Raw genomic sequence first — 13,962 nt, 5'->3', positions numbered from 1 at the left:
TTAAAACTTTGCGATATCTAGCTATTGATTTTGTTAGACGTAATGGTTTTCTCAGTGCGGGGATTACCCTAGCAAAAGGCGCGTTAAAAACTTGCAGGTCGCTTGATCAGGTTAGCCTAGCCCTAAATTGGTGAAAGTTGGAAGAAATTTGACTTTTTTGGACCAAAATTGCAGTCTTGACTATAACGTTCCATTGTAAGAACTAGGAACATGTGATTTTATTTAGATGATATGAAATGATAGCCTAAGCTAAGGCATACTAAAGTGACGTACAAAATTTCAGCGAGCAAAATGCAGGGTTTTTGAGTAATTGCATTTTCGCTTCATAATAAAATAAACAAAGAAATTATGCGTTTTACAAGCATATAGCTACCTGAAATGACCACCATTGTGAACGGAAACCGCCACAAACTGTTGAGTTGGATTCATGACTTGGGTAACGAGCTGCAGTAAAATTTCCCGAAACAAAGCAAGATCTTTCCCTAAGGAAGGCGACCTATACATTGCTAGAACGAAATAAAATTGGGACCAAAAGAAAACTTGGTGGAAGGGGATCCCAACTTAAAACCTCTACAAACAGCAACGACCTACTGGAGGCTAACCAGCGCTAATACAAGGTACATACAAAACGAGAAACGTATTTGCTGGTGGAAATGTATTTTCCAAACATAAAGAAGCATAAAACATTAATTGCTTGATACGACAAACTGAACCACACTGATGAGCTCACGGCGACTTATCATTGACAAATGACTATTTATTCAGCGAAATTTTTTGCAGGCATAAAAATTTAAGCCGAACGCACCACAATCTTGATTCAGGAATGAAATGCAAAACCCTATACACTTATACAGCGTCTGCGTCTAACTGGTCGCAATGCTTTACGGCAGCTTTTCTTTCTCAAAATAGTTTGTAAAACAACTAAAAACTTTTGAGTAATGTCAGTCAAGTCGAATCGGCGCTCTGCAGACGCGTGATAGCAACGTCCAGGCATACTTTGAGTTTCTTCGCGATTGTCTGGGCTGCTTTCTGTAAGTAAATTACAAGTTATATTTGTAATTAATATTGCAGTTAACACTCGAACGAGAATGAAGCTTACGTTTTTGGTGACTTTAGTTAACGATTGCAGATGTTCTTTGGCCGCTAGAACTTCTTTCAGGGAATCTCCTATCACGGACTGTAACTCTGCGGCCTGAAATCAAAAAAACAGTTCGCAATTATAGAAAGACAAAAAAGATTATTTAAAAACTAGGTTTTTGAATCCTACCGATTAAACCAAAGAGTACCTTGCTTTCGTCGACATCCACATCTTCATCTGACTCAGCATCCATAACTCCATTGTCTGCTAGCTCCTCTTCATCTTCCACCATGTCCTGTGTTTCCTTCAAATCATCTACAACCTGAAGTTCTTCCTTTTCAACTGGAGGAGTTTCAACTTCCACTTCTGGGGAAGGTTGTACTTTTTTTTCAACTTCCACTTCTGGGGGAGGTTGTACTTTTTTTTCAACTTCCACTTCTGCAAGAGGTTGTACTTTTTTTTCAACTTCCACTTCTGCAGGAGGTTGCACATTTTTTTCAGCTTTGACTTCTGGGGGAGGTTGTACTTTTTTTTCAATTTTGACCTCTGGGGGAGGTTGTACTTTTTTTTCAACTTCGACTTCTGGGGGAGGTTGTACTTTTTTCCTTGGTCGGCCTCTCCTCCTAACTTGTTTAACCGGCTCTTGTTTTTCTGACTGAGTCTTCTTCTCCTCTTTAGTACTGTCCACACCTTCTGCCGATTGCTCTGTTTCACCTTGCGACAGGATGCTCTCATTTTGGGATTCTTCCGCATCTGTTGTTAGCTTCTGCTCATCATCTGTGAGTTTGCTCAAATCAAATTCATCAGCAGTGATGTCAATTTCAACAGCAGATTGATCCAAGCTGTCCGCAGTCTAAAGCAATAATGATACTATTTGATTTTCAATGAGTTTAACTAGCGTAAAAAAGTGTAAAATGAATTGCAAAAGCACTCAAATACTTGAGCAAAATGGAATCAATGTTCAGGACTACACCAGTACACCTATTACCTTTTCTGACTCTGTTTCAGGTGTATTCTCTTCTTTTGTGTCCTCCTTGTTTTTCTCAGATTCTGACGTTTTTTGTTCTTCAGGAATAATTTCATCAACTTCCATCTTTTCTACTGCTGCAACTTTGGTTTCTTCAGCAACATCTTTTGTGTCTGCTTTGTCTTCATGAACTTCTTGTGCTTCTGCATCATCAGAAGTAATTTTAGCAGATTCCAGCTTTTCTGATCTACCATCTTCGTCACCATGAGCTTCCTGCTCTTCATCGACCTGCTTCTCTTCTTGTTCTGTCACCTCCTTTTTATCTATTTTAATGTCATCATCTTCCTCTGACGCTTCAACCTCATCCTTGGATACATCAGCATCTCCATCATCACTTGTCTTCTGGTTTAAATCGGAGCATTCATACTTCGCATCCTTGTCCAATTTCTCAACCACATCTTTGGTTACATTTTTGTCGTATCTTTTCTCCAGATTATCTTCATCCTGGCCAATTTCCACGTTAAGATTTTCTAGATCAAGATCAGGACATTCTAGGTCAGTGCCGGGATCAATTTTCTTTTCTTCTTCATCCTTTGATTCAAGCTTCACATCACTGGATTGTTTTTTATCAGAGCCGTCTTTGTCATCTTCATTTTGTTCACCATCAAATTGTACTTCATCCATCAGAGCAAACTCATCATGAAGAGCAAGTTCGTCAGCAATCACATCCAGTGGATCTGTTAAAAAAATCAAAAGTGATGTAACCGTGTGATGAAACTGGCTGAAGTACAACTACCTCACTATAACGTATGAAGTTATCTTTCGACTTTTAGTGTGGTGCCAATCGGCCAACTAAAAATCTGCAGCTAAGAAGGGTTAGGCTAGAAGAGTCGTGCAAAATAAATAATAACCGAACCACATTGCTTCAATGTAAAACTTAGCAATTATTTTTCCGCACCTAAGAGCTAAGCATTGAGAAGTGTGGGTCAGACCAATTTGAAGATTAACTCCAACAGCCAAGATACTAGGAATCGCTTTGAGCGCGTGATTAGTTAATGCTAACGAGTTTATGCGGAAGTAATTTGCAATGCGATAGAAGCAACCTAGAATTGCATTGTAATGTTTTACTATTGCATTTTGACGTCATTATGTGGTGTTCAACGATTTGGTTGGATCGTTAATTAAGAAATCCCACTTGGGATTCCTTAAAGGATAGCCAATGTGGTTTAACATTACAAAACCTATAGCATCTTTATATCATATTGCCTGATGCCAAAGTTTATAAAACAATTTATTATCAAATTAAAATCAGGGTAAATCTAAGGGTACATACTGCATACGCTCCATGAATTACGACTGTGGTGTTAAGCGTCCAAAACAAACCCTCTATCTGGAGATATACTTGTGTCAACTGCGTATCATGTTACCGGTTGACAAGTGAAAATAAATTGAATATACACCTCACCTATTTCTTCTTTATTCTTATCAAACTCATCTTCAGTTTTCTTCTCTTCATCTGGTTCATCACCGTTTGCTTTCGTAACAATGGCCTTCTTTTCTGATTCGTCAACTTTTTCTTCTGTTTTCTTCCCTTTGTCTTGACTGAGTCGCCTCACTTTGTCTTTCGGCTCATCACTTGTCCTTCTCGTGGATCTTCGATCAGCCGGAGAGCGCTTCCGAAGGCGATCCTGAGGAGATCGTCGGTAAGAGTCAGTAGAACGCCTGTGTGTGTCGGAGGAGCGGGAGTCAGAACGATGATCTCTGCTTCTTGTTCGATTTATTATTTCTCGAGCATCAACCTGTGAAATAATTAATATATGTGATTGTGTATATTTAAGCAAAACTCTATACTTTGTAAAGTTATTTAAAATATCAAACTATTAAAACAACAGTGGGATCCTGTTTTTGCATAGTTCATTACTCCGAAATACAATCAATCCAACACAAATTTCTTGCAATCTATTTCTCTAAGTTAACAACCTTATATATAACAGGAAAGCCTGCTGTTGAACTGTAACGAAAAAAAAAATTCACGAAAACACTACCTGACACAATGCGCGCGATCAAATGCTTTCAATAAAAGAGAATTCACTTACATAAACAATGTGCAAGTAGATCCCATTTTTTAGAAAGACCAACGCTAATTCTAGCTACGCTTTCAACTACGCAGTCTGCAAAATAACTACTGTATTACTATTACTTACCTTTTTGTTATCTGCTTTCTTGGGTTCAATCTTCTTCGATTCCGCTTTTCTTTGTTCATTCTTTTTTGTATCATTTCTAGCATCTCTGCTGTCATTCGATCGTGAATCATCCTGAGTTCTCGTCACTATGCGGCGTTCAGACTTGCCAGAAGTTGTGGAAATTGATACATTCAGTTTCTCAGCTGATTTCCTTGTTTGTGGTTTTGGTTTGTCATCCGGTTTCTTTTCACGTTCACGTGACCTTCTCTCACGCTTGTGAGGTAATTGAGTTGTACCTCTGTAATAAAGCAATAGTTATCGTTATATCACAGATAATAATTCTTGTTTTATTATTACCTAGAAGTAGGCCCATTACTTGATATAACCACACAAAGTCAAAAGTATTTGCTAAACATTCTTACTTTCTTATGGGAGATATGGATCGAGATCTCACCCTTTTGTTTCCACGTTCTTTGTTCAATAACTGCATATTTGACATAAAATTATTAAATGATTTGTAAACCTTATATCTGCCAGCTTATTTTTCTGGTTAGAATCACTAATATTAGGAAACCGGTAAAGGACCCACTAAACTACCTCAAGTTCACCCAAATATGAGTCTTACAAAGTTGATATAATTGATATACTATAATATAATAGGCATTTTCGGGTGACCTGATTAGTTAATTTGAAATATTTAAATTTTCGAGTCTTAACACTAGAACAACCGCGCTTTCAAACTACCTAGAACGACCAAGTGTGTCAGTTGACGCATAACACACATAAAATACAATTCGTTCATTTATTTAGTAAGAAAAACATCCTTGGAGTAGAAATGGCATTAAATGTCATTCGTTGCACTTAAAAAAAAACCACATACCATGTTATACTTTATTTGGAAGAAAGCACACAATTAAAAACGCAACCTGGCAGACACAAACCACAAATTTTGAACATTAGTTAAAGTAGTTGTACGCCAATTGTAATCTAAGGGGTAGGCATATACGCCCTCTGAGTCGTCAATAAAAGGGTTCCACAACGAGGAAGCCAAGCAAACTTATCATGTATTACCCTTTTCCGCCTTTCAATCTTCATGTCGAAACGTAAGAAACACATTATTTCCTTGAATCTGTGTCTCGATAGAATTTTGTTGAACATCTTACACACCCTGGCTGCATCCCACAAACTTTCCACAGGCATAACTCTCTGTCCTAAAATCCCTCTTGCAATAACCAGTTCAATAAATTTGTCCAGCTCATCAAGTGTCACATCCCAGTTCATTCTGCCAGAAATGCGTTGGGCTTCAGATACAGTGCATTTTCTTATATTTCTGAGCATTGCCTCGTCACACAAAACAAGAAAAGATGACAGTGGGCTGCTTTCAATGATTCTGCTCGTTGCAAATACAGTTGGCTTGAAGCTCAGTATGTTTTGCTGTTGCAAGCGTCCTCGTTGCACACAGAAATGACCAAAGTTTGCCAAGTTTTTCCGATCAAGTCCTGTTTCACCTGCGCTTGATTCTGTGAATTGCTGTCGTCGTCATCTTTGCTAGCGCTATCGACGTTTGATTCTTTCCCACTTGAATCAAGCTCCACTTCTTCTACATCGTTTATAAATGGGCCATCTAGCTCGCTGTCAGATTATTCACCATTTGAGCAGGCTGCTGAAATGTTTTGTAATCACAACAAAGCCTGTTGCATAGTAACACGTCTTGGCATATTGGATACACTACCTGAAACGTACCATAAAAACTCAAATGTGTGCACGGAGTTCAACGCTTTTATTGCAGACAACAGTAACGTCACTGCACAACAGTCTTCCCTGCCTTTCCTTCTTCTAAATGTCCACGCAAGCACAGGCTACTCTCGAATATAATCACTGACTAAGCACAAATTTCTACAGTGAAGTAGGACACTGGAGAGAAATTATCGCAATCCTAGTGTTACCTCACAAAGCCCAATTACACCTCAAACAATGCTGATTATCATGTTGTTCCATTTCTTTACGTTGTAATGATTCTGTAGACTGCAATCACACCTTCTGCAGACTCAATGTGAAATTTTAAGCTGTGTGTGTGCGTCAATTGACACGCTTGGTCGTTCTAGGTAGATATATGATTCGCCGTTTTAATCGTAAAACCCCCAAAGTCAGACCAACTGAGTGTTGTAAAAAATAAATAATTGTCAAGAAGTTTTAGCAGAAAACGTGATGCCCGGCAGACGTACAAGAAATTGAATGCTTAAAATGCGTGGATTGACGCGCTTGGTCGTTGTAGTGTTAAGTTGAGATAACAAGAATCAACTGTAATTTATTATCCCTGGACACAGTCAGTGTCCACATGAACAATCCTGGAATATTTAAGCTTGGTGCGAGCTTGCGCAGTCTCACTTACATCTGATCTGATCTGCAAATCCCGATAGTTGGAGCGCTGTACTTCGATAGGAGAGCCCCTGATACATGGCGATCTAGCCATGTAATGCTCTAGCATGGCAGCAGCACAATCCCATTGCTCCATCTCCATAAAGGCCTAGAGTGGATTGAAATACATTTCAAAATGTAAGGCTCTTAATGATCTATGTCTGTTATTGGGAAAATTACAATAGCAGTTGCACCCCAAAATTTTTCTTTATCCTTGTTTATAAATAAAGCTGTGATTAAAATGTCACTTGTTATAACTGAGAGCAAAGCGTATGTTTGCAATGAAACATTTTATTGTCAATTTGTCACTTACCTGATAGTGACCATTTTTTACTTTTGGATTTATCACCAGCAAATTAGTAACCTTCCCAAAAGCAGTCGCCAACTGGCGCAAATCCGATTCTTCAACTCGTGGTGATTTATACCGAATATACAGAACACGCCCACGCATTGATCTCATTTCTTGTGCCTAGAAATTACACCTGTGTTTTACCCCTTAGAATTTACATTTGTGCTCAAGTGGACAAAGTATTAGCTGAGATTGGAAAAAAGCAAGTCAAACCTCTTTTCGTGCTTCTTCCTCAAGTCGTCTGTCAATTCCACCGCTTCTCCCTGGCGAACGTCTTCTTGGTCGTTCTTTTTCACGATTACCTTAAAAGGAAATCATTAAACACCTCATGTACATCTGAATATTACGATGTAACTTATTGCAACCATGTAAAATCTTTTTTTTTAAATATAAATTTTTATTTACAAATTTAACATACTAGAGCTTGACGAATCATAGTAGGAAGGTTTATCTTGAATCTTAATTGCCTGGGCCTGGATGGCCTGCATGGCATGAAGCTGTGCTTCAAGGATTGTAGGTTCAGCTTGCGACTGCATGGAAAATCGTTTTTCTTAATAACAAAAACACAACTTATACAATGACATCAAGCGCATGGACTCACAATAACCATTGGATTCAACAAAGACTGACTGGCACCCATTGATACAGTTGACGGAGTTCGGCCAACTGAAGCTGCAAGGCTTTCAAGGCCATGGGCGTTAGGCTGGAGTGGATTTCCTGAAACGAAGTAATTACAGGTTATGGTACCATTCAATTAACATAGCAAATTTTTCATTTTATACATACCCAATAATCCTCCTCCACGTGGAGGTGGCTGATTATGTATATGAGAGGAGCTAGGAGTTGTAGAGGATTTGGGAAGGTTTCTTGTGCCAACTGGTCTCGAAAGCGATCTTGGTGTGCTCGTTGCAGGCTGTTGCATAATTTGATCGATTAGTCACAGGCAATAAAAAAGTCTTGCAAAAAAGTGGGACACTATAAGAAATCTAACATCAATTAAAGCATTCAAGCAAAAACAATGACAATCTCACCGCGTCTGATCCTCTATCTCGAGGTGCAACACGTCTTTCATTTCCATATCCATGAGGTTTGCCCTTTAATAGTTTAAGCATTTGTTAACTTTAAATATTTGTGGGGTCCTTCACATAGACCAAGTAACTACAGATAATGAAGTAATAGCGTAATAGTTTTGTGAAGAGCGTAATAAGTGTTAAGATTCATTTAATATTGTGGTAAAGCTGTTTTCAAAGCTTTAAAGAAAACTTGGCTTTAAAATCCAATTAACATCAAAGAGAAAGATTGCAATGTGTGTGCCTGCTCCTGACAAGCTAAAGACGTAGCCAATAAGAATCCATCACAGAAAATCCAAGAGCGCGGCGAGGAAGATTTTAACATGACAAAGATTGTCGTAATGTTTGTAAATGTGACAAATGAACGGTCCTTTAGTGGCTTGAAAAGCTTTGAAATCATTTAATAACAAAACCCTGGATAAAATTTACAAGTTTTATTGAAATATACCTGGAGATTCCTCTTACCTCTCGCTGGCTTATGCTATTGTTATTAATTCTTCTACTACTTTCTGAAAAAGAATCATTTCGCTGGTCATAGCGATTAGCTGTATCATCACGGCCATAATATTGCTTATCATCGTAATATTCATTGTAGCTTCTGTCTGGCCTCTGAGCAGGATAGGATGTAGAAAGCTTCGGATCATAGTATCCTGATCCATCAGAAGGCAACCCACGGCGATCAGAGGGCTTCACAGTCACTTTGATACCAGTAGGCTTGTGACGGTTCGCAGCAGGGCTATTATACTGCTGATTGGAATCATTTATGTTCGAGCCGTAGTTGTTTGATTTAGAATTGGGTCCGAAAGAGTTACGGCCACCGGAAGGAGGATCTCCCATAAGACTGCTTTCTCCAGCACGTCCAAATGAACCACGACCATCTCGTTCTTGGAAAGAGCCTCTTCTTCCATAAGATCCTGATTGATTAGACATCCCACTTGATTCTGAACCACCATACTGGCTTTCATGTGCTCTGCCTGTGACCTGCTTTTCCTGGCGTAAATCTCCAATAGCTCTTGCCAAGTTATTGACACTGCTAAGTTCAGTTTCAGGAAGCTGACTTAGTTTTTCCATGTCAGATTGCGAGAGACCTAATGTATGCATCAGTTGACGAACTTCAGTTGGGACTGGCTCATTGACTGTTGGCTCATTGACCCAAGTGCGACCAGATGAAGCAGCCGTGTTTGAATGACCATAATGGCCACTGTCATATTGCGAAGTGCGTTTCAGAGGCTGACCTAACAGAGAACCTTGAGCTGAACTTGAGCGTGGAGCTGGCCATTCTCGAGAAGATTGCTGATTTCCACCGGATCCATATTGTGAAGGAGACCTGAAAGAGGGTCCACCGGGACCAGCACCAAGAAGACTAGATCTTGCATTTGGGACAGGACGAGTACCATACGGTTTCATCGGTCCACCACCTCTATAATTTGAGCGCCCAAAACGATCCATTTCACTTTATTTAACTATCTGTTGAATAAAGATGAGAATTCAAAGATTACAAATAAACTACAACAAGATTTCATGAGACAAATTGCTTTTGAAGATAGTTGGCCAGTGAAGAACATTTCCTAGAGTACAACAAAATAGTCTTAAAGTTTCGATGCACTAAGTCTATGAGTTCAATGAAGTCTTGAGAATTGTGGATCTTGAGAATTATCACCAAAACCTTGGGATTTGGAAGAGGCTGACGTGCTTTAATTCAACTAGATAGCAGTTGCATATGTTAAGGAAACCACCTTGGATATATTTACAAGTTTCGAAAGACATAAAACTCAACATTTGGAAAGTGTAAATTCGTAACAAGAACCTGGCAAAAAATCACTTTTGCATGTAAAATTTCATGTGCAACCAAATTCTAGCAACATTCAATGAACTTTCAGACAACCATGTTACTTTATAACACATTACTTTCACAATTAACATAAGTTACATGTGGAAAGTTTTGGTAAATCAAGACAAAATTTTGTCTATATCAACAATCAAAGTGATGACTGTAAATGGTGAAATTGTTCCGCCCTGTTATGCTGTTAAGAGCACTTGTTTAGATTGTTCCATGTAACCATTCCAAATAATATATAGTTTAATGTGACGATCATGATTAATTAATTTCCGCAGACTAATACTGAAAACATGAAGTGTTTACATGTTATATGAAAACAACTCTGTTGGTTATCCTGAATGGCAAAAATCTGTCTATTATTAAATAACAACCAGGTCATTTAATAAGAAAACATAACAAGATAAAGGAGTTTTATACCAGTGTTAGTAGTGACACAAATACTACGAGATATACCCGTAACTGTAGAAAGACAGTTTATAGCCTGCATGTAACCTGGAAAAGCACAAGCAGTAGTGATGGGAGTTATAGAACGATTCCTAAATCATTACCTTCAATAAAACAAGAGCGATTCGGATACAAATCCGGTGCCAATACAATCTACAACCAAAAACATAACACTATGTTCATGGCAAAGTGTGTGCAATGTCCTTTCTTTGCTGAATTTTTTGCATAAACTTACCCGCAAAAAAGTTTTAACAAAACATGAGATTTTGTCCTACAAAGCGTTCTAGTCTGTGATAGAGAAATCAACAAAATGATTTGAATTGCAAACTTTTTGCACATTTATAAAAAAAAGGATCTTTTCAAAGATTTATTAACTTTCTTTACAAATTTCAAAAAATGCTCAATTCTTCCGATTCACCATCCAATCACTAACAAAAAGCTACAAGTAAGTACCAACAAACCAAAAACAACTGGCCAGAATAGAATATCTGATTATATACATTTTCGCAAACCCAAATCAATAGATATATATATATACCTGCTATATTGTCTCAATTCACTATAAATATGTATATATGTTGAAATCTATTAATCCTTCTAAAGCATAGACATATACTTTTTGCAGAGACAAAACTGCCAATGTACTAATAGCCCAAATTGGAAATTTATAAGTTTAGGGCAGCAACCCCCAACAACAACATGAAACAACAGCCATTATACGCAAGACTAATTTTTACCCCTCGTGCACTTAGCAAACTTTCCAATCTCGATAAGTGCAAAAGTGACATAATCACACATTTAACATAGAAACTGAATTGACCTCAACAATGTTTAAACCAATTATAAAAACAAAAGTGTTTGCTAACAAATTCTTTTGTAATATGTGTACAAGTTTTTAACTACTACATCGAGCAAAGACTTCAGATAAGATAAGTTTTTAAGTACAAAACCGCCAAAAGTTTTATAAAACTTCTGGAAATTGAACTTGGACTGCAAGTATCTACATACAAAATTTCATGGCATGGTCAGTTGAGGTCTCGTGTATTTAGATGCCCAGATATCATAGTGAAAAGTGTGGCACCTGCGCAATTGGGATTATTTTACGCATCGTGCCAATTTATAAATAAACAAACATAGAATTGAGGCTTCAGTGAATGGCGTCACGCCAAACTTTTTACACGCATAATTTCTCATCCAAAACTGCCGTATTTTCCAGTCAGGCGCCAATACACCGACTAAAGGCAAACTCAAGATGTGCTGAACTTAGGTGATAGAAGGTTACGTCACGGAATCAGATGATACAGCATTTTAAATAAAGTTTAACACTACAGTCCATCAACTGCCAGGTGTCATTTTTAACAACCAAGACATATCTATATTCAAGAGCATGACTAATGTAAACGTCTATTTGGAGTGCGAGTGTTGTAGAAAACCAAAACTTCTGCGACGTGCTGTAGGATCTTTCCAGGATTGATGTAATAAGGTTTGAAAAAATTGTTACAACAATGTTGGAGGTTTTTGAATCTGATTATGTCCAAAAAACAATGTTTATGATACATTTATTGATCCAATACCAGTAGCTTTAAACCATTTAAGCTTACCATTCATGTTAAAACACACTTACCTTTCAACTTGTTAATTGAAACACAGTACAGTAGCCTATGTTGAAATTTTGATGGCAAACAACTTCAAAATGCAAATTAAAGCTAACAGAATTCACATCAATGGCATAAATTCTATATGCAACGGAAACTTTCTATGAAAATGCAGTAATGACAATACAATTACAGAATTAGCCTATCATAAATAATAAGCAAAATTCTGGTTCAATTACGGTAATACACTTCAAACATGATTGTGAAAACTTTGTTATGGCCTAGCCCTAAAGCGGAAAGTGTGGCACTAGCACGAACAAGCTAGAGGTTCATCAATGTGCACACCGAGCTTTTTATCTTCACAACGATTTAGACTAAATATACAAAAAAAACTGTTGGCTTAAATGCCAGTTAATAATAAATAAAGAAATAATTGAGGCTTCAGTGCACGCCAAAATTTGCGGCCTTGCACGCAGGAGATCTGTTCGAAACCTGCCAAAGTTTTCAGTGGGTAGGGTCTATCGGCGGTATTGCGGCCACATTTTTTCTTTGCGATTTAAATCTCATGTTAAATACGTTTGCCTGGGGCTAGCGAAAAAATTTTTTCACCATATTGTGCAGAATTTAATCTACTTTTTTACTATAATTTTATATTATTTTCTGTTCATGCAAAAACGGAGCAAAACGATTTCTTCCAAGACTACTTTTTCCGGGTAATTGCGGACACTCCTTGCAAATGCGGCCACACATCTCCATAAATGCGTCCGCATTTCCCTGCTTTTGCGGACGTATTTTTATGAAGAATTTAGCCTTTTACAGTATTGCCGTTTGTTGTGTGCAAGACTGAAGAAGAACATTGGAGTTACAAGCAATGCAAAATAAATTGTTTTTATTCATTGATTCATCGAATATAGTCAGCTGGGGCAAAAAAAAACATAGGGGTACTTGGGGTAAAAAAGGACAACCCCCCCAACTCCCCCTAAGAATGATTTTTTTTAAAAAGCTTTGCATGGTTAGAAACATCATTTATTTGCATATTTTTTTAACATACAATACAGGCCCAGAGGTAAGTACTCTTCAGGAACTATGCAAATCACTAAATTGACCCAAAAACGGTCCAAAAAAACTTTTTTTGCTCTTTACTAAACTTTTTGTGGATTGAAAACGATGGTTGAAAATCACAATCTTTTTATGTGTATCTACATGATATTTCAGTATGATTGTACTCCAGTACTTCAATTTTGATTTCTGTTAACCTTTCATTCTATTCTATGTTGTCTTTTTTTGCCCCATAATTACACAATGTGTTGGGGCAAAAAAAGACAGCTGTTTTTATTTTCCCTGTGCTTGTTTTTTTTTACCCCATCTTTAATAACTTTTATTTTAAAACAATTTTGGTTGCTATAAGGCATTAAACTAACATTTTAATGTTTTACTTGCATTGTCTCAGTTTCCTGATCTCTAGTAAATACATTAAACCTAATGTACTGATGATTCATTTGGAATTAAGTTAAGCGAGTGAAATTAAGCGTGAAGTTTCACTCTTCAATCATTTTGTGTTGTTCTTTGTAGTTAATTGATTTATGTACCATTCCACTTTGTTGAACTCCTGCCAAATAGCTATTCAAAAGCTTAACCTTCTTGTAAGCATTTACCAGTTTCAGAAGTCTCTGTTCAGTAGTAGTTTAACCAGTCCTGGTAGCATTGTGTTTCTCCAAAAGATGAAGAAGGCAATCCAATTTTGGAAAAGACCAGTCCACAGGAAACTGAATGGTCAAGTAATGTGGAAGAAATGCCATCCACCTCATAAATCCGCAACATTTAAGCTGTTTCCACACCGTCGACGAGCACCACAGTACAATCACGGATCAGAACAACAAAGGACATCATCAAAGAGTTGCAACTTCACGCTCCCGAAAGGATGAAGTATGAAATACGGCTTGTGTCAAAAGATGAATCGGTTTCGATAGAAAGTGTGTTAAAATCAAGGGGACGACAATCAAATGACAAGAAGAAAA

At 37.6% G+C, this 13,962-nt stretch overlaps 1 protein-coding gene across 2 annotated transcripts; it reads right to left on the bottom strand.

Annotated features, from left to right (window-relative positions):
• Window positions 1–636: 636 nt before the first annotated feature.
• Window positions 637–12,126, bottom strand: LOC143461153 (uncharacterized). Of its 2 annotated transcripts, XM_076958962.1 has the most exons (16): window positions 11,974–12,126; window positions 8,531–9,532; window positions 8,027–8,089; window positions 7,782–7,908; window positions 7,597–7,712; window positions 7,414–7,525; window positions 7,209–7,297; window positions 6,960–7,115; window positions 6,621–6,755; window positions 4,651–4,712; window positions 4,250–4,526; window positions 3,511–3,844; window positions 2,067–2,782; window positions 1,287–1,931; window positions 1,100–1,192; window positions 637–1,029 (listed from the first exon to the last, which is right to left on the bottom strand). In XM_076958962.1, the coding sequence occupies exons 2-16, from the start codon at window positions 9,512–9,514 to the stop codon at window positions 946–948; spliced, it is 3,993 nt and encodes a 1,330-aa protein (XP_076815077.1). In that variant the 5' UTR covers window positions 9,515–9,532; window positions 11,974–12,126; the 3' UTR covers window positions 637–945. The 2 variants fall into 2 exon arrangements, with proteins under 2 accessions (XP_076815077.1, XP_076815078.1); XM_076958963.1 differs by lacking the exon at window positions 11,974–12,126 and having other exon boundaries at window positions 8,531–11,963.
• Window positions 12,127–13,962: the final 1,836 nt, after the last annotated feature.

Source organism: Clavelina lepadiformis, chromosome 5, assembly GCF_947623445.1.
Source record: "Clavelina lepadiformis chromosome 5, kaClaLepa1.1, whole genome shotgun sequence".
Classification (NCBI taxonomy): domain Eukaryota; kingdom Metazoa; phylum Chordata; class Ascidiacea; order Aplousobranchia; family Clavelinidae; genus Clavelina; species Clavelina lepadiformis.
Note: the sequence above shows the minus strand (reverse complement) of the source record. Positions and strands in the feature narration are given on the sequence as shown.